We start from the raw sequence: 27,599 nt of genomic DNA, 5'->3' as shown, positions 1-27,599 counted from the left end.
CATCATGCATGCATGGATGGATGGATGCATGCATCCATCCATCCACCCGTCCATCATCCATCCATCCATAATATTCATCATCATGCATCCATCATGCATCCATCATCATCATCCATCCATCATCCATCATCCATCCATCCATCCATCTATCCATCCATCCATCCATCCATCCATCCATCCATCCATTCATAATGCATTCATCATCATCCATCCATCATCATCCATGCATCCATCCATCCATCCATCATGCATCCACCCATCCGTCATCCATCCATCCATCCATAATGCATTCATCATCATCTATCCATCATGCATCCATCATCATCCATCATGCATCCATCCATCATGCATCCACCCATCCGTCATCCATCCATCCATCCAAAGTTAAAACAACTGATAAACGGATCCCTGTGGAACAGTGAAGACTATTATGGGATGCCCCCCCTTCCCCCGTATCCAGGAGTGTTTCAGCGTTTATCTTTAAAGGCCCAAACATCTGCTGCAGAATCGGGCCAGCATGGGCAGAGACGACATACGAGCATTGCAGTGACACGACTGTGCGTGCGTGCTGACGACACGCACTCTGCATCTCTCCATCCTGCACTGATGACAACCAGGAGGCGGCTTTTGATTTAATGAGACTAAATGGGGACGCGCACACGGTCTGCGGGCCGCCTGTGGCTGCTTTTGCATAGATTTGTGTAAAGGCTGCTTTTAAACGCGCTGTTGACGTTTGGTTTAAATGGATCGTATCAGATTCAACTGCCCCCCAACTGCTTCCTCTGACTGGACCACTCGAACCGTGACATGTCAGCGGGATTCATTCATTTCTTCAAACATAAACAGAAATAGATTAGACGCATGATGCAGGATAAATGATAAACAAGTGTTTATCGGCGCATCTACATCAAGTTATCTCCTTTTTAATGCGCCGTGCGTGAGTTGTGGTGCAGTAGTTATTGGAGAGGGGGGCTTGCAGGCTAAAGTTGAAGGGTTGGAACCCAAACCCTGGTTCTATCTCCGTGCGTGGTGGGGAGTTTGGGTGGCGGCAGCAGCAGCTGCAGCAGCAGGAGGAACCCGCTGAGGCAGGTCCAAGAAAGGTGGAGACTCCTGCTCAACTTCCTGCACTCTAATCTTGAAGCTGCACCGAGAGAAAGTCGGGAGGCTGCAGCCGCCGAGCCGCCGAGCCGAGCCGAGCCGAGCCGAGCGCGAATGGACACACGGCCCACGGCACCTTTCACGCCGCACTGAATAGCCGTAAAGGGGGACAAGAACGACCGATTACATACCTGGCTAGTGGCTAACGCGGTTAGTAGCGAGGCTGCTGGATAAGACATTCCCAGCGTTTGAGATCGAGGCGAAGGACAGGAATGGGTGAGTTTTCCATGATGTGGCGCTTGTGTTGGGATATATATGTGTGTATGTATACGCCGGGCGCAACACCTTCTTTTTAGAAGCTAAATTTGACAGACAATCCGTCTGGAATATCCTAAAAACAGTGTCAGGAACCGAAGTCATGGTGTCAGCTTTAGCCAGCAGGGAGTCTAAAGTTAGCACTCCAGGTAGTTAGCGCGTTAGCCTAGCCAGCTAGCTGGCTGCCTAACAGGATAACGCCACATCCATCCTTGGATTTGGCTCCACTTCTTTCAAATTTTAACACGACTCGATGGGGCTAGTTTAAAAAAAAAACAGTCCGTCCACCGTAAACAACTTTATGAGGTTGATATTCCTGGCTTGCTTTTTCTCCAAGGGATGTAATTTGGTGTTGCACGTCGGGACTTAACAGGCGAGCTAAAAGTTCCCATTTAGAGCTAGCATCTCCTCAGCATTCCCACAGTGTGACAGCTTCTGTTGGAAGCCAAAGTTGTCGTTGCACACATTTTCTTCTGCGACATCAACAATGCTTCTGATGTCTGATAAGCCCCATTCTCTGACTGTAAAATGGGACGACAAATGAGCACAATCCGATGTGGTTGGAGGAAGGTCACACTTGTGGACGAGACAAACCTGCAGAATAAAGGTTGCCTGGCGTGCAGCTCTCATGTAAAGTCTGGTGTTTGTGTGGTTGCGCACAGTTCGACTTCTGCTATGTTGCAAAACAGGTTTCAGTCATCTGGGCTGGAAGGTTGCAGGCTGTGGCTTGGTTTGACATTCTGAAGGCGAGGTTGCTGCCTCAGACGGTGCTTTGTGGACCCTCGCCCAGGACCGCAGCGTCGGAACGGGGGAGAAGACGCAAGGTCGACAGCAAAAGCTGCAGCGCTGGAACTCAAAATCGAAGTTGTCTGCTGGATCCAGATTAGAATCCAGCCAGCTAGGCCTGACAAGTGTGTTGTATAATCATTAGCTTCTCCTGTGTGCAGCACATTGATCTTTTCTTCTACTTTCCTGCAGATCTCTCTCTGCCGAGGGGATCTAAGCTTTGTTTGAACATGTCCCAGCTCTCCCTCTTGCTGTTTGCTTTCTCACAACGTCGCCTACATTCAGCCCGCTACTGCCCGAATGGCTGAAATCGCCAAACTTTGATTTTGTTTTGGTGTTAAGTGGTTAAAACCTCTGTGTTTGCATTGTCAACAACCAGTGGAATCCTTTAGTTAAACAAAAACTACGACAACAAATAATCAGCATTTTCCTCCATTTTCAATGGAATTTGTACATAAAAAGATGGGACTTACAAGGAATGGCCTAGGACCAGAGCTACTTCCCATCTAGTTTATCCAGGAACTTGTTAAGAGCTAGGTTCGAGTTCCACCAGCCGAACAGGATACGAGTGGGGAAAGTAGTCTGAAGCCCCAGAGGAGGTTTAAATCAGTGCAGATGTTGATCCTGGAAGCAGCTTTCCATCATCACAAGTGTTGGGATTATCTAAGACTGTAAACACAACATTTTATCACCTTTTTGCCCTCATATCCTGGAAAAGTCAGTAACACCTGTTAAAGGACAGTTGGTTGTGCTCACTAACCACTACAACAGTAGGAAGTGGATCAGATGAGAGATTATAGAGGGTCAACTGTCTCTTTGAGCAGTGGGTTCTGGAGAAATGGACCTTCTGGACATGTTGGGACATCCCGCTGCACTCGGAGGTGGTGGGTTCCCGGCTGGCTTTATGAGACAGTCATGTCAGTGCGTACGTGCTGGGTGGGTGGGATCAGCAGTCGGGAGGATCTCCTGCGCGGAGGGTGTGTCGGACGTCGTATGGATGCAGCGCCGCCAAACAGCTGCACGTGTCGCTGAGCCGAGCCGTGACTCCACGTTCTGACCTCGCAGGCCTGCACAGCACATCACCGGCAGGTCATGTTGTAACTAACTGGTAATTACACAGCTGCATATGGGCGAGTCGGGGAGCGCTAACGCTACCATAACAACGTACTTTAAACTAGTAAACTCTCCTGTGTTTAAGATGAGGAGGCTTTAACGGCCAAATACACCAAGTTGTGATTCAGAAATTGTAAATTAAAAAGTTGTTTAGTTATGGGGACCGAATGAAAGGTGGGCTGTGTTGATCGTGGGCAAGGATGTGCTGTCCTCCCAGCTGGAGCTGTCCATAACAACGGGAACCTTTGTTTTCCCTCCCGAGTTATCGCCTCATATCAGCCAGCGCTGATACGTCGATGCAGAGGTACAGTTATGAGTTTCCTCTTTGCTGATTGTGCGACGGGAGCGCAGAGATTCTGAGTGTCTGCCTGGCAGTCAGCCTTGCGCGGCCTCCGCTTCCTCCCCCCCCCCCCCCAACATCCTCTCCTCTCTCACATAAGACACACACAGTCCCCACGTGTTGGAGTTTTCCTCCATTCTCTCTCTGGGAAGCTGTGAATGAGGGTGGGAATGTTCAACATTCCTCCTCATAGTCGGGCTCCTTGGAGTGGCTGTCGGGAGGGGAGCTCAGGAAAGTCTCCAGTATTTGATAAGAGTCAAACAAAGCTGAGCAAGACCGGGCATGATAGAGGAATGAGGAACGGACAGAGCTGCATGGAGACCGACTTCAGACTGTTGGGGGAGCCGTGCGGCCTCCAGAGGCCTCCAAAGAGCCAACGATGCTGCTGGTGGCGGTATTTTAGGAGCTCCCGTCGACTCAGCGTGGCACCATGCTCGATGATGAGACCATGACTATGAGACATTTAGCTGTTTCAGGGTTTGGAGGAGGACAGTAGCGCCGCCAGGAAACGGGCGGAATTTATTATCCCATTTAAGAGTGTTTTAATGTTCACTTCAGTGAACATCTTTTTGTGTCCTGGCTGGGAATGAAGAGCAGAACTGTTGGGTCAGGATGCTTTTATGGAGGAGTTTCTGGACACCTGAAAAGCATGACGAGACACCAAAGTCCACTTCCGAGCCTGGCTGGTTGAAGCGGGGCATTTAACCCCACCGACCAATCAATAATCTGACAAAAGAACTTCTCCTGCCCTTCCTGTGGGTGATTGATCCTGAGGAGCGAGTGGGTTGACCTGTGTCTGTGGTGATCTTGCCAGGTTGGATCGGGGTCTGTTGGACTTGATAATGAGGAACTCGACTCCAAATGAGCAAAAATCCAATTTTCAGTGGACACTCTAAACTTGAACGGTGACATTTAGCTTTAAACATTAACCCCCCCCCCCGAAGCCGTGTTCTGTTCACTGCTGATCAGTTCCAAATACAGGTGTGTGTGGAATAATGGACCCAGTGGTGTGTGTGGCACTGAACGTCCCTCTGCTTCACGATAAACCCTCAGGTCCGGCCCAGGTGTCAGCGGCAGACTCAAATGATTGTCCGGGGGGTCTCAGCTGGGTTCCATTGGGATTTGTAACCCACTAACTGTGACCGTGAGGATGGTCTGTGGCCTCGAGGTGCAGGAAGCTGCCACAGAGGCCGTCAAAGGATCCCCCGGAGTGCCAGAAGTTCTGGCATGAAGTTCTGGAGCCTGTATTTACCGTCTCGCATTGAGACGCGATCTTGATCAGTGTGTCTGGGACAAGATGTCACCAGTTTATAGTTTATTGGGCCATGTGGTCAAAAGTGTTATTTCCACTTCCTCCTCTGAACTATTCTCATCGCCACTTGTTTTGTGTTCACATGTTACACAAAAGCAGATGAACTCCTGGGGAATGGTGATTTTAATTTCACTCCTGCAGCCTTCAGCTTAGCCTTAATCGTGAGAACACAACACCTTTATGTCATTTCGCAGCGCTAGTTTAACACTGTGAAGCCTGATGATGCAAGAAGGGAGAAGCAGATGTGGTTTCTTATGTTGCACTGTAGTTTTGCTCCATACACCTTTAGATTCGGTTGAGTTGGAAACAATGTTTCAGGTGCTGGATGCTTGGTGAGGAAATAGCCCAGTGCTAAATCAGATGTAGCCTAAATAGGAAGAACACCATTAGATGATTGATAGGAAGCAGAGCAGTCAGCTCCCTCACAGTAATATTAATTATTATTATTCACTTTTAAAGGAGCGGCTGTCAGAAATACTTTCATGTAAAAGACGTCTATTAAAAGATTCTTTAGTTCTAATTTAGTGCTAATTGTTGTTTCTCCGCGTGCTTCCTTTTGGCGTCACCTTTTGCCCTTCCTGTTACCGTCTTTTCCTGTCTCTTTATTTTCCTGCTCTCTCTCAACTTCTGGCCCATTTTTGCTGATCATTGTCTTCCTCTTCCTCTTCCTCCCCCCTTTCTTCCTCCAAACAGAGGTCTTGGTGGAGTACGAGTACGAGGCGCTCCACGATGACGAGCTGACGCTGCGGCCTGGTGACATCATCAAGAACGTGCGGCACATCGAGGAGGACGGCTGGATGGAGGGAGACCTGAACGGGAAGAGGGGCCTCTTCCCAGACAACTTTGTTAAGGTAAAACTGGAGCAAAAGTACAATTACTGTTACATTTTGACTGAATCTCGAGTAAAAAACCAAGAACAAACTAAAATCAAATGACAAAACAAGCGTCCTCTTTTTTTCCTCTTTTAGTAATTACAATTATTAGGCTTTATCAAGGATACTATTGGACATAAATGAATTTTTCCTGATATTTTAATAGAAATTTTGATGGAATTGTGTTGTTGCACCTATTGGAGACGCTGTCATCTGTAATTAAACCGGAAGATGAGGATGACAACAATGGAAATATGAAAAGATCAACAAGAAAGTGTCATTTTATTTCAAATGTGTGTGGAAATTTCCATGTCACCCCGTTTGTGGATGACAGAGATTAATTCTGGAAAGTTCTGCGTGTGTATTTTGGCTGATTGATGAAAACGACTGATGACTATTCATCTAATCCATGTGTGAATGTCAGCACCGTTCCACCGAGACAGGATGAGGTGGAAATACATACGATGGCCTTCACACCTTTATGTCGTGGTGCAGAAGTGCTGAGTCATGGTTGGGACTCTGCCAGTGCTGGAAGTAGGACGTCACCCCTCCGCTCATGGTCCCAGCTCCCTGATGCATTTTGTCGGCCGGTCCATTTGCAATAATTGCGTAAAAGCAAGAAACGTCACCAAACCACAGCAGTATCTTGCTGAGTGTTTGCTAGAGATGTGGTCACTGATAGCGGCAGGACGCACCCTCGCCCCAGAGTGGCGAAAGCCCGGTGACTCAGCTGACTGCCAGGTTTATAGATGTCCTTATTTTCTATAGGGCTTCCCTCCTGTATGGTGTGATACAGGCTGCAGAGTTTCTGCAGAATTGTGGGCTGAGGAGGTGGCAGGGCATGAAAAGTTAAACCTAGAGGTTTTGAGGTTACATCTGATATCTATTATAGTGGCTAGATTGAAGCCTGTTTTGTTAATGGAAGGACTTTCTCCAATTTTCTCCTTTTCACCGGTGATGTCACGTTGCTCTTGTCTGCTTCCTGCGTTTCCTTTACTCTGTAATCATCTGCGTTGAGATAGATAATCAGCTAAGCAGCCTCTCTGACTTAATCCTCTGAATAGCCTGCTGCCTGTTGAACTTTGCTCCCGACAGCCTTCCTGCTGTCTGAGCTTTTCCAAATGGTGTTTTTAAGTGAAGCACTTGGACAACATGCCAGGTAGTGAGAGGGTAAGGCGTTTTTGAGGATTTTTCTGTGCCTCGTTTCCTCTCAACCTACAGGAATGTGTCTTCAAGGGGAACCTTATCAGGAAGACACGAAGGGCTTTGAGCTGGAATGTCTTTTTCCCTTGGCTGCATAACCGTCCTGCTTGTTGATTTCTGTCTACATTACATTTTTTGATTTGACAAATTGGGATTAAAGGCTACAGCACAGAAGCAGGAAAGTATTCAATGTTCTTTATCATTAGATATTACCTCTTATGAAAATGTACATAAATTTAAGGACAGTGTGATAGTTTATGACACCCTGGTCATTGTTATTTCTTGGTGTCATTTCTTGGTGCCTTCTTACATTGACCTTTCTATGGGATTCTGTAACAAAAGGAGTTGTCTGTGTTGTGTAGCCTGCTGTGTTGTTAGAAGTGGAGTTGCTCAACTAAACCTTGGCCCTTCATAAAAATCTGGAATGGCTACATGCCTGCGGACGCTCCCGTCCAACATCTGGGCAGGGTCCCAGTCAGGGAGCCGGTGGGCTCCTGAGGAATCCTGCAGGGCTTTTCTAATTCTCTTCTGTACATGAGTAGATACTGTACTCATCCATGTGCCATCCTGGAGGAGGTGGAGCAGGCCCGCAGGTTCATGAGGCTAGCAGCAATAACGAGGATAGTCGAGGAAAAAACCCTTGCAGAATCGGTCAGGAAGGAGAGACATTTGTACAGCTGTTCCTGAACTTTACTGACTTCCTGGTGAGGTGGGCTTGGCTGACATTTGTCATCTACCTTATATTCAGTGTGTTAGCCACAGATGCCCGTGAGGAAACACTCTTCTTGTTTTGCACGGTGAGAAAGCTGCTCGACAGGCTGTTTTGAATAGTTATCGCTTGCCTCCGAGCCAGTCGGTCAACTCCTAGCTTGTGTAAATGCTATTTTTATTTAATGAATCATCGCAGGATCTGCTGGATCTTATCGTGATAGGGACATTTGGGGATATGGCCAAGATGATATTGATCCTAAGAAACTGCTAATGAGTTGTGAGGCATGGAAATAAGGGCCTTCACGCTGAGGCTCTGAGAAAAAGACTTGTTAAGAAAAGTGTCAGTTTCTTTAGCTTTGTTTGGGAATTTCACATAGCAGATGCTTAACGTGTTGTTAGTTTCTAGAAACAGAAACTGAGCTGTGAAGCTTCTCACTTCTGTCCTTTTATGTTTAAGAACCGTTTATCTTGATTTCGTTTTTCTCTTGATTTCTGCTGATAAAAACACGTCTTTACCCGCAGGAGCCGGTGAAAGGTAATCACTTCTGAAAGTCTCCTCAGTTTCCAAACATCCTCACTTTGCTAATGAGTTGCTGAATCAGCTCACACCAACCAGGAAGTGAATTGTGAACCCTGTCATCGTACTCCTCTCTCTCTCTCTCTCTCTCTCTCTCTCACACACACACGCACACACACACACACACACACACTTGTGCTTAAAGTATACAAATACAAAAAAGTCATGTTTGTATCGCCAGAGAAAAAAAAGAAACTTTTATCATAGTAAAAATCAGCAAAATGAAATAATGACTAACTCTGTTCTCATCTATATTTCTTTGCCATGTAGTAAATGTGTATTGTGGGTGTTAGGCTGGTGTCAGGGAGTTCCCTTTTTTCTGGTTGGGATGATTTAGACATGGATCATAATGCTTCCTCATGATTCCAAAAGAAAAAAATAGAAAATAGATGCTGCACTGTATGAACTTCCCTCTTGTGGTACAAGGACTGCCCCTAGTGGTGGATGGCGGTGCATGCACCATCGCCACGGATTCAGACACGAACGTGACACCGAAACCCATTTTCTGAGGAACAGAGTGAAGACTGAAGACAGCATTTATTATTAATACTTTGACTCTCCCTATACATGGAGTAATAGTTTATATGATCTCAGTTCATTAAGCTGCTTCTTTTCTTTTTGTGTAGGAACTAAAGAAGGATGCCAAAGAGGTGAAGGAAACAAAAAATGAACATAGAGAAGAGCTGTCTCAGGCCACAAAGAGGGAGAAGAGTTCAGGAAATGTGGCCAACCTAGTTCAGAGGATGAGTACAATCGGCATCCCTACAGGGGGCTTTCTGCCGCAGCCCCCTCCAGCATCAAAAAGTAAGTGTTTTTACAGGGTGGGCTTGAAAAGATTATTATCTTTCCATGGCTACATGAAAATCACAAACAAGCTGCTTGTCTTACCATCTTCAGTTAACAACCCCTCTTCCTTTTCCAGGTGACAGAAGGTTAAAGTGTGCATGTAATTATGATTATGGGAATATTTGACTTCCTCCTGTTTTTTCCAAGCTGTTTGTGGAGCTCACATGCTGCTGATGGCAGCATTTCCTCTGCCTGCTGTGTTTATGCCTTTATAGTTGTAGGGAAACCCACCCCCAGAAATGAATCACTACAGCCTAACCTTCATCCTTCAATCATAGGACATTTATTATAAGTCATATATATACAGTATATAACCATCAGAATAATTAACTATACATACTGTGCATATTGTAAACAACTGCTGTGCCCATCACTCCCTATTCCCTATATAGTGCACTAGGTTGTATACCATTCTGTGTGTTGGAGCGTGACTTTACCCTATTTAGTGCGCTCAATGTATCAGATAAGGCACTGTGACAATCTCAGCCCTTGGAGCAATTTAGGCGCCCCAATCAACCTAATGTGCACGTTTGTGTCTACGGATGGAAACTGCAGAAGAAAAAAGTCGTGCCGACATAATGAGACCGTGAACATGATTAAAATCGAAACTGTCGTGATGGATTTTGAATTGTCATGTGACCGTTGGAAGATTGTAATGGTCCTGCTGTGTGACAGACAGTGTTTTCTCTTGGATTTGCCGCACGTTGTCTTCAGCCACATGACGGCGTTACTGTGTTTCTGAACGTTTGTGGAAAAGTTCAGTGTTGAGCTCAGCAGGAGCAGGACTGGTAGGATTATTATAGATGACTTATTGAGCTTTTGGTTGTTGATCTTAAGGGACTGTAGAAGCTTTACTAGTTCAGATGCTATTAACCAAGCCCTAAACTAATATGCTCTGTGTTCTCACATGCCTGGTTCATTTGCTTTAAGCGAACATGGCAGCACTTCCGTCTCCCAGTTTCTACCTGAGCGGCTCTGCTTGTTTAGTTGACTGTGTCACCTGATCGGTAGGAGTTCCCTCCCACTTCCTGGATTTGCAGCTTGCCTGGTTTTTCGACTGTTATTGCTCTGTCAAACCATATGGCGGCCCAGGAGGGTATACGCAGCTCAGCGTAGCCCTGTTCACTAGCACTTGGAGGGCACAGCGCCTGCTGCTTGCAATTCACTCCCTTCTACCCTCCACAGAACCAAAGAAGCGACAGTGTAAGGTGCTGTTTGAATACAATCCTGTCAACGAAGATGAGCTGGAGCTCAAAGTGGGCGACATCGTGGACATTCTAGAAGAGGTACTCCAAACATGTTTACTGTGGGTCAGCTGGCTCAGTTTTTCAGATAAACACCAGAAGCTGCAGGTTTCATGGAGACCGTGTGAAACTAATTATAACTGCAGACAATTTTTGCAACTAGATTCATCATGCATCAGTAGAGAGTGGGTATTTTTCACACCAGATGTGCTGTCGTAACGTCCGAGCTCTCCTCGCAGGTTGAAGAAGGCTGGTGGAGTGGAAGCTACAACGGCAAGTCAGGGGTGTTTCCCTCAAACTTTGTCAAAGAATTGGACGCAGCTGGAGACGAGCAGGAGTCTAACAGCACGGCAGCAGATGAGGCCGGTAAGGGAGCGGCAGAGCCTTGCTGACGGGGCCCTTGTTGTGTGTGTTTACTCAGAGGGAATACAAGAATATAGCTCACAGCACATGTCAGTTTCTGTCAGACTCAACTGCAGTTACGTGGAGTAAAATCCACCTCACATGTTGGAACACTGTAGAAGTTTTTTTTTCCCACGCCCAGAGCTGCTGAGATGTGATCCCATCCCAGGTGAAACAAGCCTGAACACGCAACTACGTGTTTGTCAGCCTTTGACTTCCTGCTTCTACAGCTACAGCTGTTGTGCTTTTAATTAAAAAAAAATAATAATAAATTCTGAATGCTCGAATATGAACAATACAATGAGACACATTTCAAGATGTAATTACTGTTTAATAACATGTATTGATTGATGACATCTGATCAGATGTGTATCTACTGAAGAAGTGTCACAATTGGAACGATCTCACACGCCTCTTGACTCTCTCGACTCCCCACCTGCAGATGGAAGCAACATGGATGGCAGCAGCACCCCAACGTCACCTCCACCGGCCTCTGGAAACGGAGTCATCACTCAGCCCAAAAAGGTCCGGGGTATAGGCTTCGGAGACATTTTTAGCGAAGGGTCGCTCAAGCTGAAGGTCCGACTGCCGAGCCCCGACACCGAGGAGAAGAAGGAGCGAGTGAGTGTATGATACAAGTGGGAGCCATAACCCTCAATGGTGTCTCTTTAACCTCTGCTGTTGGGACTGCGTCAAACAAATATCAACCATTTTCATGTTTCCTGCGAGTCAACGTCGTGAAAAGTGTTGACTGATAACAGGTGCGGTTGATCTTTTTTAAATGGGCTGATTCCAATATCTCCTGTGGGATTAATGGTAACCTTCCTCACAGCAGCTTCAGTCCAGGTGAGACTGTGCAGCAACCTAACAGACATTTAGTAGACACATTTTGAGGGAAATAGTCATTCAAAATTGCTGTCATTTGTTCAAAAAGGCTCTAATACTTGAAAGATCAGTCACATTAATAGCAATATAAGCACAGTCCACTGCCAAAGGTGTTGAAAACATCTTTGTGTGTAGTTGCCCTCCTCATGACCCTGTGACTACATGTATTGTTCAGAGGCTCATATGCAGTTGGAGGAGTGATTTCCCAGTGTCACTCTTCTGAGATTGTCCCTCCTCTCCTCTCTCCCCAGCACTCACACTCCCTCACTACTAACAGGGCTGCCTTCACTCTTCATACCCCTCGACACGCTGCATGCTCTCACTATCTCTCTAGGACATTTCAATCACTCTTCTCTTCTAATGATTTTCTCTTGTTCCGTGTTGGATTTATAGCGAGCCACTCCTGACGCCCCTTTTGTGGCCCAGACTTGCTTTTTTTCAGTAGTTATTACTTCACTCCATTATCCACCAGTCAATCTTCTGTTAGGACCATAATTAACAGCATTCTTCATAAACATTACAGCCATGAACGGCGTTCTAGGGGAGCTTCCACATGAAGTTCCACTTGTGCGATAAATCATCTCCATTTGTGTGGTTTGCTTCATTTTAGCCAATCCCATCATTACCATCCACTGCAAAGCCCGCCCTTCCCAACATGACAGACTCTCAGAGGACAGAGGGAGACAGCAAATCTAAAGGTAATGCACCATGCTGATGTACTGAATGGTTGATTTTAAAGTTTGTATCTCGCATGTTAACCAGAATATTTAGATATTTAGACACATTTAGATTTGGACATGCAAATAAAGTTTGAGATGTGTTCTAGAGGATTTTGAGAACTATTTTAGATTTCCTTGTTTCTGACTCTAACTGATGTCCAATATTTCCCCAGCTAAAGAGTACTGCAGGGCCACATTTACCTACGATGCTACAAACGAGGATGAGCTGAATCTGAAAGAGGGTGACATTGTCCATATCCTGAGCAAGGTACAGTTTCACCACTGAGTGCGTTAAAGTTATGACATAAGGAAACCAAAAGTGAATCGGAGACGACGTCGTCCAGTGTGGGTTGCTATTTCTGACACCTCACTGTTTGCAGAACATTTCCTGTGCACAGATTACAGAAGTAAGGCGCTCTATAAAATGTAACCCCTTTTGTTTGAGAGTGTTGGCATCCACCCAGTAGAGTTTAAATCTGCATAGTTGTCTGTCCAATAATGCACATTGGCATATTATCTTTTATAAATCCACCTGCTGCAAAAAATTGTGATTTTGACGTGTGTGTGTGTGTGTGCGAGACGCAGCTCACCGTACCCGTTTTAAAACAGTTTATTCTGGCAGTCGTATGTGTGCAAAGCTCCACCTTTGAAGCGTTAAATTTCAGCCCATGAAGCAAAGTGATCAACACCCCGCCTGTTTGAAGTCTTCACTAAAACTATTAGGTTAAACTGAGTGGTGACGCAGCGCGCAGACATGACACTGACAAAATGACACGGGATACTCAGATATCCTGTATTCAAAGTGTGTTTTGTGTGCATGTGTTCAACAGAATAGCAAAAACAAATATTTCAGATTGTGCCATACAGTAAAAATGTAAAAAATATTTTTAATTCACATTGTTTGTTGTGGATTGACAATGTTTAAATATTTTCTTCACAATGACAAATCCTACTAAGAATTATTACCGCCATCTAGTGGAGACTGTTGAGAAGTGCACCAAGATTATTGTGATCCATTTTGCTGCCATCACACACTGATAATTTGTCTCCAGGACACGGGAGAGCCTGGCTGGTGGAGGGGGGAAATCGGGGGCAGACAAGGTATTTTTCCTGACAACTTTGTCGTCAAGCTGTCTGAAGCAGAGAGAGAGGTGAGGTCACACGCTTATTAACTGGATTATTAATAATTCCGCTTTTCCCAATGTACTGTAGAGATTTGTGCTTGCTACCATTACAGAACTGCATATTGTGACTGTCACTTCTTATTGCATTTGACTTGTTTTTGTAAGTTGATTCATATTTAAAGTAATAAAGGTTGTGACACCGTTAGTTACTATTACTAGTGTGCTACTAAGTGTTACTATTGTCCTGCAAAAATGAATCATACGACTGCTGAAACCTTAAATTGCTAAGATGGCATTGTCAAAATTCTCAAAGTGTGAAACAAGTGCTCTTATGTTGGATGTTGACCTCTAGGGTTTCTGACCTTTCACCTTCAATCGTGTCAGGATTATTCCCTCACGTCCCGCGTTCCTCTGTGTCTGACATGTGGGAGTTGGGACTGACGTGTCGTCCCTCCAGAGGACTCCTGAGCTCTGAGGTCGCAGATACTCGTTTTATAGCGTACTGTTATGCTTCTGTTTTAGACTCACATGTCCAGGGGATCTCTGAGGCTATCAACCAAGTTGGACTCGGAGGAGGTAAGCTGTCAAAAACAGTCGGATTCCTCCTGTTTAATTTTAGGATGGCAGCTGTCATTTATATTCCCTCAAATCTTTGATGGAGAATGACTTTCCCGACGCATGTGGCAGTGAAGGTGCCTGCGTCCTTTTCAAGGCTTCAGCTGTGTGGTTTGGTGTGTTGATGTGGTTTGGTGTGTTAATTCGATGATCCTTTAATTTGCAGTTGTTGCCGATAACACAGGATTGAGTTGCAGTTTCTAGTTTCCGTTGTGATCACAGCATCCTCGGAGGGGCCGTGGACATGTCCATGGCAGACACGTCTTGTGTACTTTTAGGTTCTAGGCAAAACAGGTTTCAGCTATTCACGGAGAGCGTTTTCTGCTGCATACTGATGAGAAATAATTTATTGGTTTTTCTAACTTCAGTGTATACAACAAAAATTAATTATTCATTCTAAAGAGTTGATGATTCATTGTTGTGAAATCATATTTTTTACAAATAACAGACTCTTATCATTAGCTGAGTCCCTATAGGCCTTTTGAAATTTGACAATTCATTTTTTAAGCCACTGAGTAGTTCCAGGTAATTGTGCCCCATGGGTGTCTGGGAGTCAGTGTGATGGGTATTTTAGAATAATAAATCTTTATTATTATTATTATATTAGTATGATGTCAAGAGTTTGCTCTCAAATTGTATATCTTTTACAGTTATACAGTATAGTTTGGCTTGTGATTTTGTTCAATGTCCGTTTTACTTCTTTCCCTTAAGGCAGCAGAATAATTCCAGATTAATGATTTGTTTTGATGATTTCTACACCACGTCCACCCACACCTGCTTATTCTTGTCTTTCTTCTCTTGTCAGAAGCCGAAAAAGCCGCCTCCACCATCAAAGAACATACGTAAGGAACACTTTATGCTCTTTATCTCGCTAAAATCCGTGGGAGGTGTCGGTTATTAATGGTCCTGCGTGCATTTGCCAGTCCTTCCTTTATGTACGTTCAATATTAATAATGCGGTCTATAACAACGTCCCTGTGGACGGGCCCGCTGTCTCTCAGCCTGCAGGAACTGTCTGTACAGGTTACAGTAGAAGTTGCTCGGTGTGCAAAAGTCTTGCTCTTACCTGCACATGTGCACATGCACAGGAAGCACAGCAGAGATCAGCGCTGAACCTCACAGCCGAGGGGTTTTGTTGGTTTTGCTCTTTTCGAGACATCAGCTCGTTTGCCTCTCAGACTTCCTGTCAAGGACTTGAAGGATTTTGTCAATATTTCTGCGCCAGAGAACATTATATACATTAATACACACACATCGAGAGCTACGTGGAGACATTTTACGTTGGTGTGTGGATCTAATACTTTTCCATCCAATGAGGCCAAGCAGAGGTACTTTTTCTTGTGGAAGCCGCAGCTCTCTTCCACACGCACAGTCTGCCAGTCTGTCACTCCGTGTCTTTATGTGGATGGTGATTTGTTTTTCCAGCTCTCAAGCCTGATGTCCCCAGTGCAGACAAGAAGCCCCATCCCCCCAGGACAGAGGACAAGGGTAATAGGAGTCGCCTTCCTTCTGCCAGCTTTACTTGCCATTTTTAACTGAAACTGTCCTCATATCTGTGCTCTGCCCATCAAAAGAGAACGTTATCAGTAGTAAAGCTATGATAATTTGTAATTTTAGACCCATAGTGGTAATGATTTCATAAAGACCTTTAAATGCATCACTCTGCCAGTATTTGGGTCAATTTGCATTTTCTTTTATGGATTTATGGACTTTTTTGGAAAGTTTTTGAGAGGTTGCATAATTAGTCAGGCCATTCTAGCATGGGCGAACAAACCTCTACCACCTTTTTAAGTTACCACAGAAACAATGGGGCACAAATTTGATACGGTTTATGTGCATTTGATTCATCTTGACGGTTGGTGTTTTTTGGCCGTGATCACATCACAAAGTGAAATGAGCCACGAGTTCAATCAGTGCAGGTTCAGTCTCACGGAGCAAAAACCAAGGCTCAGTCACAAGTCGGTATGAATCATTTTAAAAAACTGTGTCTTTGCGTAATTAAACTCTTTAAAACTCAGACTGATGTTTCTGCCACCAGTGATATTATATTACACTTTATATTAGGGCTCCCAAAGATAAGAGGTCTGACTTTGTGTCAAGAATACATTAATTTACACAGTTATTGCAGGTGCTGCCTGGCTGATCACGTTGTAACCGAGGGACAAAAATGTGAAAAACAACCAGCTGGTGCACCTTATGGCTTTAGGTGTAAGAAAAGAGAAGGACCCTTGAATCAGTATTAAACATGAGCTTAAAGTTGTGATATGATGAGTGTGCTTTAATTTCCTCTGTTCTGAATACACAACATTGGAATTTACCAGGAAGTCACTCATTTGGCCGCTCTAATTATCAAGTATTGTTCAGGATGGCTGAACGTCCCTGCTGTTTTTGTCTCCTTTTATCGATATATTCTCACGAACTCCTGTTTTTCTCCCTTTCAACTAACCTAATTTGCGGTGTATAAGCCGCTACCTACACGTCAAACCCTGCGGCTTGTTTAAGTGTTTTTTCCGCTCAGGAGTTTCATGCCTCCAAAAAACATCACATCAATAAATTTACAGATGCGGTCACAATGGGCCAATCGAACGCACTCACACAACGGTACGGTCAATTATTTCCTTAATTTGTTGCTTTGTGCACGTACCGCGCACCCTCATCATGGAATATAAAGGAAGAGATTCCTTTGATGCAGCTTTTAAGCTAAATGCGATCGATCCGGCTTTGACGGAAGGAAACGGCATCAGTGAATCGTGGGGAGACGGTGGAGACGGCAGAACTTGAAAATGTTTCTAAAGACTGGGACGAAGATAGTGAGCTGAACTAGGATGAAGTGCCCGTGTCACTGAATTATGGGATTTTTTTTAAGCTTTCTTGGCTTTATTTGTTAATCATTGGCTTCAGCCTTGGTACAGGCAAGGTTTGCAGTTTGCAGAACAAAACTAAGTCATTTTGCTGCTAAGTATTCATTTAAAAGTTTTTTCATATAAGTCATTAGGGGCATCAACCTTTTCATGGTGGGTGGGCTTTGACAAAACTGGATGGGCCTGTGAATAATATGTGTAATAGGTTTTACTCTGGGAACTATGGTACTCAGATCTTCTGTCTCTTCACAGGTGAGAGGCCGTCATTGGATCACAGACCGGCCAAACCCGCAGCGCCAGTGGTCCCACCCAAGAAGCCCATTCCTCCGCCGGGGAAAAGCAAACCAGGAGGTTTCCCACCAAAAAGGCCTGATAAGCCTCTCGTTCCCTCACCAAGCCTCAAGTGAGCCCCTCTCTAAAAAGATGCCGTCATGTGCAAATACAAGGACATTTTGCATTTAGGTGGATAATGAACAATATTGCTAATGCGTGTAGATGTATGTGGTCCAGATGTATGTGTTCCAGTGCAGAACTGAGCAGGATCCCTCAGAGGAAACACTACTTGACCTTCTGCACTGGGAAGCACCTGCGAGTCACTTTGGTATTATTAGCCTGACTATGAACAGAGCGATCGTGTGCACATGCGACAATTTATCAGGCTGTTTCTGTCAGCAGTCACATTCCCAAGTGCCCTTTCACTTGTGACTCAGCTTCAGTTACACCAGCGATCCCTAAATTACATATATTCTCTCTCACTGTTGTATTGTTCTTATTCAAGAGGCGTTTCTTTCTGATGACTTTTGTTCCTTCGCATCTTTAGGTACAATGGGGAGGTGCCTTCACCACGACCAAAGTCAGAAAGTGACCAGTTACCTCCCACCAAAGTGAAGACAGCATCTGTGGACTATGGAGAGAAGTCTGCAGATAATGGTACGTGACACCTGACTGCTCCCACACATGCAAACTACACTAGCCGGCCTCTGAACCAGCCTGCCCATTCTCCTCTGACCTCTCACATCAACACGGCATTTTCATCGGCTGCTAACTGGATATTTCTCTTTTTGTACCAGTCTCTGTAAACCCTGGAGATGCTGGTGTGTAATAATCCCAGTACCAGCCCGTCCAACAACCAGGCCATGTTTAAAGTCACTTAAATCCCATTCTTTTACCATTCTGATTCTCGGTTTGAACTTCAGCAAGTGTTCCTGACCACATCTACGTGTTTAAATGCACGGAGCTGCAGCCATGTGATTGGCTGATTGGCTTTTTGTCTTAACAAGCAACTGAACAGAGGTACCCAATAAAGTGGCCGGTGAGTGTATGTCGGTGTGGAATTGTTTGATTTTCTAGCAATTTTTGTGTCCAATGACAGGAAATTGTGTTGGTTTAAGTAATTGGTAGCTCAGTCTGTCTGGGACTGGGCTGAGAAGTGGAGGGTTGCCGGTTTGAGTCCCGGTGTGGACAAAACATGGAAGTTGTTCTGTTAGCAGGGGAAGGAGCCCGGATACTTTCAAAGCACTGCTGAGGTACCAAGGTACAAGGCTGCTCATTTAGGGCCCTGCGACGAGTCTGAAATTTTGTTAAATTGTATTATGGAAGTATGTGGAAAGATTTTTCCTTCAAAAATAATTTAAATATAATAAAAATAACAATATAGTAACTATTATGTTACTATATTGGGAACAGCGGCCACATGGGAACGCAAAGGAAAGCTGGAAGGTCACGAAGTAAAGACGCCTACGGTGTGTTTAATAGAGCTGCTCTGAGGGGACATCACAGATGAGAGAGATGATAAAGAGCTGCTAAAATCCTCACACCTCTCATCGGACAGTCAGTGTGCCAGACAGCCGGGAAACATGAAAACTCCATCTTTCCTCCTGGTCAGTGGCAGCTGCGGCTGTGTACCAGCGAGCAGCTGTTAAGTGCTGTTACACAACAAGTTCAGAAGCTTCCCAGCAGCTGATACTTAAAAGTAGGAAAGGCTCTCAAGATATTTGACTTGTTAAAATCGCTTTTAGAGTTACATTATACTGTGCACAACGTCCGGCATGCCATGATTGCTGGGATGATCCAAACTTTCAGCCATGGATGTAACTCTCTTCACTTTGTCTCTGCTGCAGATCTGATGAGTTTTGACGAGTTGTCGTCTACCTCTGAGAAGCTCTGTCACCCCACCGCCAACAGACCAAAGATGCCCGGCAGGAGGCTGCCTGCCCAGTTTGGTGGTGGACAATCGGTTAGTAAACACAGTGCAACAGCTCTATTTTTAATGTATGATTATCCTCCACTAACCTCAGGTGTGGCTTGATTCATAAGATGTACTCAGGGATATTAATAAATCTTAAATAATACTGCTTCATTTTCCTGTGAATCTCAAATACTAGCAGGAACTTCGAAGCATATTAAATTAAAAAATGTATCAGCTGAGAAGATCTTGACTTGTCTCTAAAATATAAAGATAATTAAAGGAGCTTACAGATCCCAAAGCCCCGCCCATGTCTTTCCCACCTGCTGGCTCCTTCATGCTTCTTTCGTCCCCTTTTCCCCCATTTTGGCCGTGATTGCTTTAATTAGAACAGGAGGTTTCTCTTTTTGAATTATGAACTACGCCACTTGCGGTTGTGACCTTCACCCCCATTCTCATCTAATCAGCGGGGAGAGGATTGAGTGCGTCAGGCTTCCAGTCGGCAGCACTCCTCCACTTAACTGTCACAATAGTCACAGTTCAAATATCTTTCTCTATGGATGATTCGCTCAATTTGACCCGATGGTGAGTCAGAGAAGGTATAAGCTGAAAAGTCAGAGCACAAACATTGATACATCTTTATCGACCATCTCCCTCTGCAGCCCAACAAAGACGTGAGTGCCGAGAGAACTCACAAGACAGATGAGGAGGATGGAGCCAAACCAAAGCTAACAGAAACCAGGAAGGTAACTCGGAACACTGGTGTTTCCAAGCTTCTGCAGTCTAAACTGCAGCATGGATGTAAAGAATATTGTATATCAAGGAACAGTGAAGTCCCACACCGAAAAGAAGCTTGACAGTGAGCAGCTCTCACTACTGACCTTTATGGCTACTTATATCCTCTCATTCAAATCTCTCTCCACAGTTTAGTAGTAATTTACTGAGCTCAACACGGCTGTTAGTTATCTCAAGATAACAAATATTACAGTTCTGTAATTTAACCGCTTTATGCAGTATTACAACAAACATTAGTTTCTATTTTCAGCACTTTATTTTCAGTTGCGGTGTGTTATTAACTAAATAAATAGGTGCCAGTTAAAACTAGGAAGATAACTTATTTCACTTTTCTGACACTGGAGGGTCTTTCAGTGTCCAATCTGATGGAAAAGCATCCTGTTGTTGCATTTAACGGATTAAATCGCTCCACCTTGTGGTCGCCGCGGGTCCACATGAGAGCTGTTAATGTCATTGTTGTTCAGATATTTAAATAAAGATAAACAGCCTGAAATCTCCTCCCTAAGTGAGAATGAAACGATCTTGACCGCAAAATGTCATCTCGCCACTGTCAATAGAAACTCCTGTCAGTGATTATTCTTGTTTTCATCTGTGTCGTGTTTTTTTAAATGAGGAACCACAAACGAGATTCTCTCCGGCTGTTTGCGACGGTAGCGGACTGGAGAATATTCATTTTCATAACCTCTGCGTGAGTGACAAGCCCTCAGGAGGGATCGTCTTCACTCTATCAGGCTGATGATGAGAGGCCATTTGCTCTTATTGGTGCAGCAAATACAAATACAGGAATCAAGAGAAGGACAACAGCCCGTCAGCTCCTAAAACCGTTTTAATAGAGACATCCGCACTGAAATGAGTTGGCGTAACATTTCAAATTGAACTGTGAGCCTACATCTGCTGTAGTTTGAGGACCTTAAACTGTGCAAATCCTCTGACGAGATTTGAGTTGGTGTCTGACCCAATGGAAACGGACGCCCACCTGCTGATCACTCATCCTGCTGATTGCAGTCTTGTCCTGATTGGTCATGGTCATGACTGGTCAAACTCCCCCCCAGTGGGAGGCAAATTGCATGTTTAACCCTGACGTCAGCCTGGGGCTCTCAGTATCAGCTCAAAATATTGTCTTCCGTACTGTCTCTTAATTTCCGAATGAGATTCCAATCCCTCCTTGGAGGATCAGAGGGCCAATGCGGGCCCCCGGAACCAAAGGGCTCATTCTGCATGAAATGGGATGACCGGCGCTGCTTATGTAACATAAAAAAACTGGCACCTGTCGACAATAGCAAGGCGATGTGATGAAGTTGTATAATGGTCACATGTCACAGCTATTATTTAAGCTTGAGAACGCAACAAAATCTCTTAACCTGCTCATTTCCCAGTTTGCCGTGATACAGTTGAGTAAATACCCTCCAGCTTCCAAGAAGTTTTGACCCCTGTTGCTCATACAACTGCGAATACAGTTGAATGTAACCAGTTCAGACAGATTTATTTACCCCCAGGGATGAAGTCACACCTGCAGCGTCGGGCCAAACTGCCCTTATGTCAACACGCCGTGGACACACTGTCCTACTGTCCACTGGTGGACGTCATTAATTATCAAGGATAAAGGGCAATTTGCTTCAGTCACACATGCCGCGCCGCACATCCTCACACCTGAACAACTGCTCGGTCACCTTAATCACAAGCGACCCCACCTACATATTCAACGTCACCCGTAGCTGTGGCTGGGGATGTATCACCTGACACTTCGGCCCTTTCGCCATTCGTTTTAGGCTGCTTCAAGTCAAATCTCACATACGGTTGTAAGGAGAAGACTGTTATGCAAATGGTTGGGATTTGCTCATGCAAAGGGAAGCTTCCTCGACTCGGTTGCAGAGGTATTCAAAGGAGAAGCGGTGCAGAAAAGAGACTGCTCAAAAAGAGCTGAGGGAAATAATTCAAACATATAATCAAATCATTTCTCAGCATGTATGTTATTTTTATATCTGTCGCCTGAGGGGATCTGTCAACCCAAAGTTTGTAATCGGTATTGTGCAATGATTAGTCCCTGGAGACGCTCTGTCATGCAGGACCATCTCTCTTCTCCCTCTCTCTTCTGCAGCCTTCCATGAATACCTTATCCACGTCGCCATCGCTCCACAGGCCCGCGATGCCCGCCGCAGAGGCCAAGCCAAGCTCGGCAACAACGGCGCCACACCCGGAGGGTGCGTTCCTCGGGGGAAGGCTCCGACTGGAGCATGACGAGGCCAGCAGCCAGCTGGAGGAGCTGAGGAACCAGATGAAGGAGCTCGTGTTGACTGTGGAGCTGCTGAAGACTCAGCAAATGTAATAAAACCTGTTTTGAACACTGATTACATTAGAATCTATGTTGGTACTTCACCTTCTGTATGTGGACAGAGAAATTACTTAACTCAGAAATTTCACTGTTTCTTGTCCTTGTTTAGTTGAAAATGTCCCCAGCTGACAGTAATGTATACATATATGCATCATTTCTCAAGTGGGTGGGGTCACATTTGTGTGTTTTTGTCTGCAGGAGAGAGTTAACAGAGCTGCGAGAGGAGCTGGACGAGGAGAAGATGAAGCGTGTGGCGCTGCAGGTAACGGCCATTATTAACGCTGGTTATTCGTTTAGCTACGCAGCGATGCTCTGTGTTTAGGCCTGATGTGGAAGAGACAGATGATGTCTCGTAACCGGCCTGTTCAGGGCTTCGACGGCGTCTGTGCAGTTCCGAGGTTCTTTCCTTAGTAGGATGAGCCCAGGACTGAACAACTTGTACATTGTCCGATTCATCCGCCGCGAAGAATCCCGCTGCATCCTGAAACGCTCTGGATCATTTTTGTATTTTCAGTTCTGTTTTTAAACCTCATTCCATCCAAGATCTTATCGTCACGCTCAAAGTGGTGGCCGCCCACCATGCTGGCTTGTTAGCAGAGCTGGGAGCCACCTGCTGGTTTGGCTCCGTGAGCGTATCCTTCCTGGCAAATGCTGTGATGTGAAGGCAGCCCCCCGCGGAGAGCCCTGGGATTACACATCTACAGACCCAACACAGACTTCTTAAAGCCCCCTACACTTAACTTGCTCATCACGTGGAAAAAGATTTTTTTTTTTTAAATGGCGACTAGGAGATGATGAAGACCATCTTGAGATTTCAATCACACTTATTTCCCCCTTAAGGAAATGAGGGCTGTACTTCTGATTTGCTTTGAAATATGAGACTAAAGAGGAGGATCAGGATGGGCCGACACACTTCTAATTACACAAATCTAACTGAGCTAAGCTAATTACAGAAACGGGAACATTCAGAACGCCAAGGAATTTGGCTCCTGCTGAAAGAATAAAGGGCTGAATCCAGACTTGGGCTGTCTTGTGTGTTTAAAACATGACACTTTCGGCCTCCCAGCCAAACACAATAAGAGTTTTACCCTCCTTCGGAATCACCTTCTGCTGTTGCAATACTCAAAATAAGTGCCACGACCATAACAAAAACACATGGAGAACAAATAAAACTGCTAACATGATTTCTGTTTTATTATTTTTGTATATTCTCAGGTCCCCTGAGGGTCTTGGGCACTAACTTGGCTTGATTTCTCTTTTAGACAGAGATGTCAAATGTTATTAATATTTCACCTACTGGGTGTTTCATCAATGGCAGAGCGCAGGTGTTGACGGCTCCAGTGGCGTTCTGACCCTTCAGCCGATATTCTCCCCACCTTTCCTAGTGGCCGTTCCTTCTAGCTGCCCTGTGGTTCCCATTAGGCCACAGAGAACCATTTTTAAACTTGTACTTGTAAACTGGCATTTTGGATCTGTGATGTAATGGAGTCTTGTTTGTATCCCCTCAGAGCGAAATAGAAAAGCTGAAGCGGACCATCCAGGCGCTATGAAGCCCTGCGTTCCATCTACAGCAAGCCTCACCTTCGGCTGGTGGCCTGTCAATCAACCAGGGGCACAACCAGGGCGGTGGTGGGCAGACGGGGGTTGGGCGGGGTGGGGGGGAGGCTGCAATGATCCACCTCAAGCACAATCCTCTAACAGTTACCTTCAGAAATAATCCTTCTCTTCTTTGTAAGTTTTCCATTTGCACAGATGCATTTTGTCTTCTAAATGTAATTAATTGGAGATGTATATGTTCCTTTTTTTTTATTTTGCCAACACGACTCCACAAACCCGAGGCCTTACTTCAAACTACTGCACAGGACAAGTCTGCTCACTCTTCGAACCCCTCAGGGAGGGGGGTCACCCTCAGTACTACTGACTTTGTATAAAGCAGGGGGCGCTTGTTTTCCTCGCCTGGATTTCTTTCTCATGTTTTTTATGTTTGATTTTAATAGTAAGAAATCGTTAAAGCAAATGAATTTCCTACAGAGAGAACCTTTTCTTTTGTCTTTTATACAAGCTTTGCTATCCAGGGTAACACTACTGTGCCTGTTCGAGAATAACAAAAATAAGTCAAAGGATATTATTTGTTTCGAATGAGAGCTTCTGTTTGGTGTCTGGAAACATGGAAATCTTTTTCAAATCTACTGACATGAATAGACAGAAACCAGTCCAGGACCTCTCATTGTGCTGGTCTCTTCTGTGGAACCTGTCTGACCCACAGGGAATGTAACACACGCAAAAAGCTCCAGAAACCCCGGCAAAGGGCTGCAATCTTCCATGACGCGCTCACCAACATGTCTGCAGCTTTGTGCACATGCAACACTTTTTTTCTTCTTTTTGTCAGAATGAATTTGACAGCACACCTTTCTAATTGCAGCCCAGCTCCACTTCTCTGTTGTAACCCGCTACGTCATTCAGAGGGGCTCCTCCCCGCCTCAGCTGCAGGTGTGCTGCTGTGTGCGTGAGCCTGCGCTCCACTCATCTGTTGTCCTGCCTTCATTTTCACCTCCAAACTCGCATCCGTCTTATTCGCTGCATTCCAAGGCCTCGCGTACAGAAACACGCCATCAATCGGACTAAATAAGCTTTCTCTTAATTCCAACTCGCACCCCTCTCTCATCCATGTTTAGCTGGGGTTTGTTTTTTGCGGGGGGGCGGAGTTTAGTGGTGGTGGGCTTTGTTGGAACCCTGATAATCTGCGTCAGAGCTCTGGAGATGTTGGAGTTGTTTGGGTAGGTGACAGCAAACATGGCCGTATTCAGGCAAGTGGGCAGAGCTGCAGAAGGATCTCTGGTCGGTCTCCCAGCAACCGCGACCTTTAACTGGAAGCATAGACTGGAAATGGGAGTCAACCTGTTGGGAATGTGGACTGAAATGGTGATTGAAACTATGGATCGATAAAGATTGGATTGAAAGCTTTGCGTAGAATCAGTGATTATTAACGACTTTGACCACCCAGTCAAGCATCTGTAATTATGTCCTTAGAGAGAATTGTTCTAATTTTATCGATGATCGCCTGGCTCTCCAGACAAGCACTCGAGCCTCAGCTTGGCCTCACCAAGTTTCCCCCGTGCACATCTGAGCAACATCTACTGAATGTGAAGTCAGGACACATATTCTCCACCTGTAGGAGACCTCCCCAGCAACACACTGATCTCCCCAGTATGTGACCCAATCCTGACATTCCCAATCAGCCTTGGTGGTTTCACCAATAATTATCTAAATTAAGTTTAAAAGAAGCTTGCGGGAGTGATTTGGGATTCTGAGCCTGCCCCAGGTTCAAATTAAAATTAAGCTGGTCATGCATTTTTTAAAATCCAGTTAGTGTTTACCTGGAAGGACGGTGGTCTGGAGCTGCAACTATTGTTTCTCATAGTTGCACCACCCTGACTGCACACACACACTCAGGTGTGTGTCCTGACTCCTGCACATCTAAGAATTTGATTTCAATTGTTTTGAACGACTTTTTTTTTGACATCTTGGCTCGCTGATTAAAACGCAGCCCAGCTCATTCGGCACAGATGTGGAGTCGATGCTGCTTCTCGTGTTCACAACCAAGTAGCTCTCACGCAGTATTTTGTGTACTTGGAAGGGGGGAAACGTGCATCACACGGCGTCCTGCGTACCACAACTACTGGCTACTCTAAATCATCTCTTTGTATCTATCCGATATGTTCAAACATCCTAAATGATGCATTCCAGTCCTTCTTAGCTGCGTGTTTTCTGGTATTTACTTGTAATACAAGTATAAAAAGCATCCATGATGCCTGGTTCTGGAGTGTTTAGACCCAGTTGTCCTCTGCTGCAGCTGTGCTATTTAACTCTTGGACCATTTAAAGATGAATCAAGGGTGCACAGGCATAGATGCTGTTGCCGCAGCCCACCACTAGGGGGCAGTCTGCTCTCCAGTGTGTCTCTATTTGACCAGCTGTTACAATGTGCCTGGCGTAAACTTGCATTAAGCACAGCGGCCCTTAAAAAACGGATCAATCTACAGGGGAAGTGGGACCAGTTTGGAGAAATAACCAGGAATCTTCCACATTCCAGAGTTTGACACCATAAATAAATCTGTGCACATTTAGACTATATTTTCAAGTGATTTTTTTGTTTGTTTACAAAAGCTGTATCCATGCATGAGCTGAGAAATTTCTCAAATACATAAATAAATCTTTATTTACTGTCCGTCTCTCGTGGATTTTTGCCCAACAACCCTGCGGTTTTCCTGTTTTCATGCTCCCATTCCTAAAAAATGCGAAGCATTCTCAGTAATACTGAGTACTGAAAATCACTTCAGAGAAGGTTTCCACCAAATCCTTTTGCCTTGAGTGGAGTTCTGGATGATGTGCGGTGTGTGTTATTGTATCGGCCTCCTGTCTGTGGGGTGTGGCACCAGACAGTTGGACCGGAGGGGAAGCCTTTCCGCCCATCACTCCAGTTCATGTCTGACTCGTGGTCATGAGTTCTAGTGACGGCAGGAATGCGACTGCAAATCGGCTGAAATTAATTTCTCCATTGGGTGCCTGTTTTCAGACCTGGAAGGGCCCTATAGGAGCATTTTGGGAGGGGGGTGTTCAGTACCTTGCTCAAGGGTACCTCGGCAGTGCTCCTCCTGCTACCAGAACGCATTCCACATTTTGTCCACACCGGGACTCGAACCGAGAACCCTCCGCTTCTCAACAGACTGAGCTACCTCCGCCTCTTTGTTTTGCCATGCAGAACATAAAAAGACAAGATTTTCATCCTTTAGACAAATGGGACTTTGCAGAACCCATCCTGTAGTTCTAGTCCTGAAAGGTGGTGTTCTTAGTGACCGTGTCCTCCTTCCTGAGCACACGGGTTTGTGGCTGTGGTGCCGGGCAGAGGTGTCAGAAACGCCGGCGGCTCCCTGCGGATGACTGTCAGGATGGTCGTCTGTATAAGTGTGTGATGCAGTTGTGATGGGCCTGGTGGGAACCTCATGCTGCCTGAGTGGGAGCGTGGTGCCGCAGACCTCAGCCCATTCATTTGAGCTGAGGACTGTCAGATAGGTGATGCACAGACACCCAGGTGGGCCATTCTTCTAACTGGTCAGATGTAGATCTTTAAGCTGTACCAGGATTTGGAAGGATGGCGATGAAGGAAGAATTGCTTCCCCATGTGCATTTTATCTGCTGCAGGGTGATACAAGAAATCTGCAGGATTCTGGCTTAGGGCTCTTTTTTCAATCTGTGAGTGTGTGTG

General features: G+C 45.3%; 1 protein-coding gene across 4 annotated transcripts; it reads left to right on the top strand.

The window, feature by feature from the left end:
* Positions 1-973: 973 nt before the first annotated feature.
* Positions 974-26,561, top strand: cd2ap (CD2-associated protein). 4 transcript variants are annotated; one of them, XM_057017525.1, is made up of 20 exons: positions 990-1,374; positions 2,103-2,324; positions 5,658-5,815; positions 8,954-9,131; positions 10,359-10,459; positions 10,657-10,783; positions 11,262-11,440; positions 12,315-12,402; positions 12,597-12,691; positions 13,476-13,574; positions 14,070-14,123; positions 14,968-15,004; positions 15,587-15,649; positions 17,275-17,425; positions 17,843-17,952; positions 19,143-19,258; positions 19,870-19,953; positions 22,101-22,324; positions 22,533-22,596; positions 23,843-26,561. In XM_057017525.1, exons 3-20 carry the CDS (start codon positions 5,762-5,764, stop codon positions 23,882-23,884), a joined length of 1,866 nt encoding a protein of 621 aa, XP_056873505.1. In that variant the 5' UTR covers positions 990-1,374; positions 2,103-2,324; positions 5,658-5,761; the 3' UTR covers positions 23,885-26,561. The 4 variants fall into 4 exon arrangements, with proteins under 4 accessions (XP_056873504.1, XP_056873505.1, XP_056873503.1 ...); XM_057017523.1 differs by lacking the exon at positions 2,103-2,324; XM_057017524.1 differs by lacking the exons at positions 2,103-2,324; positions 19,870-19,953 and having other exon boundaries at positions 974-1,374.
* The last annotated feature ends 1,038 nt before the right edge of the window (positions 26,562-27,599 follow it).

This window comes from Takifugu flavidus, chromosome 19, assembly GCF_003711565.1.
Source record: "Takifugu flavidus isolate HTHZ2018 chromosome 19, ASM371156v2, whole genome shotgun sequence".
NCBI classification, from domain to species: domain Eukaryota; kingdom Metazoa; phylum Chordata; class Actinopteri; order Tetraodontiformes; family Tetraodontidae; genus Takifugu; species Takifugu flavidus.
Note: the sequence above shows the minus strand (reverse complement) of the source record. Positions and strands in the feature narration are given on the sequence as shown.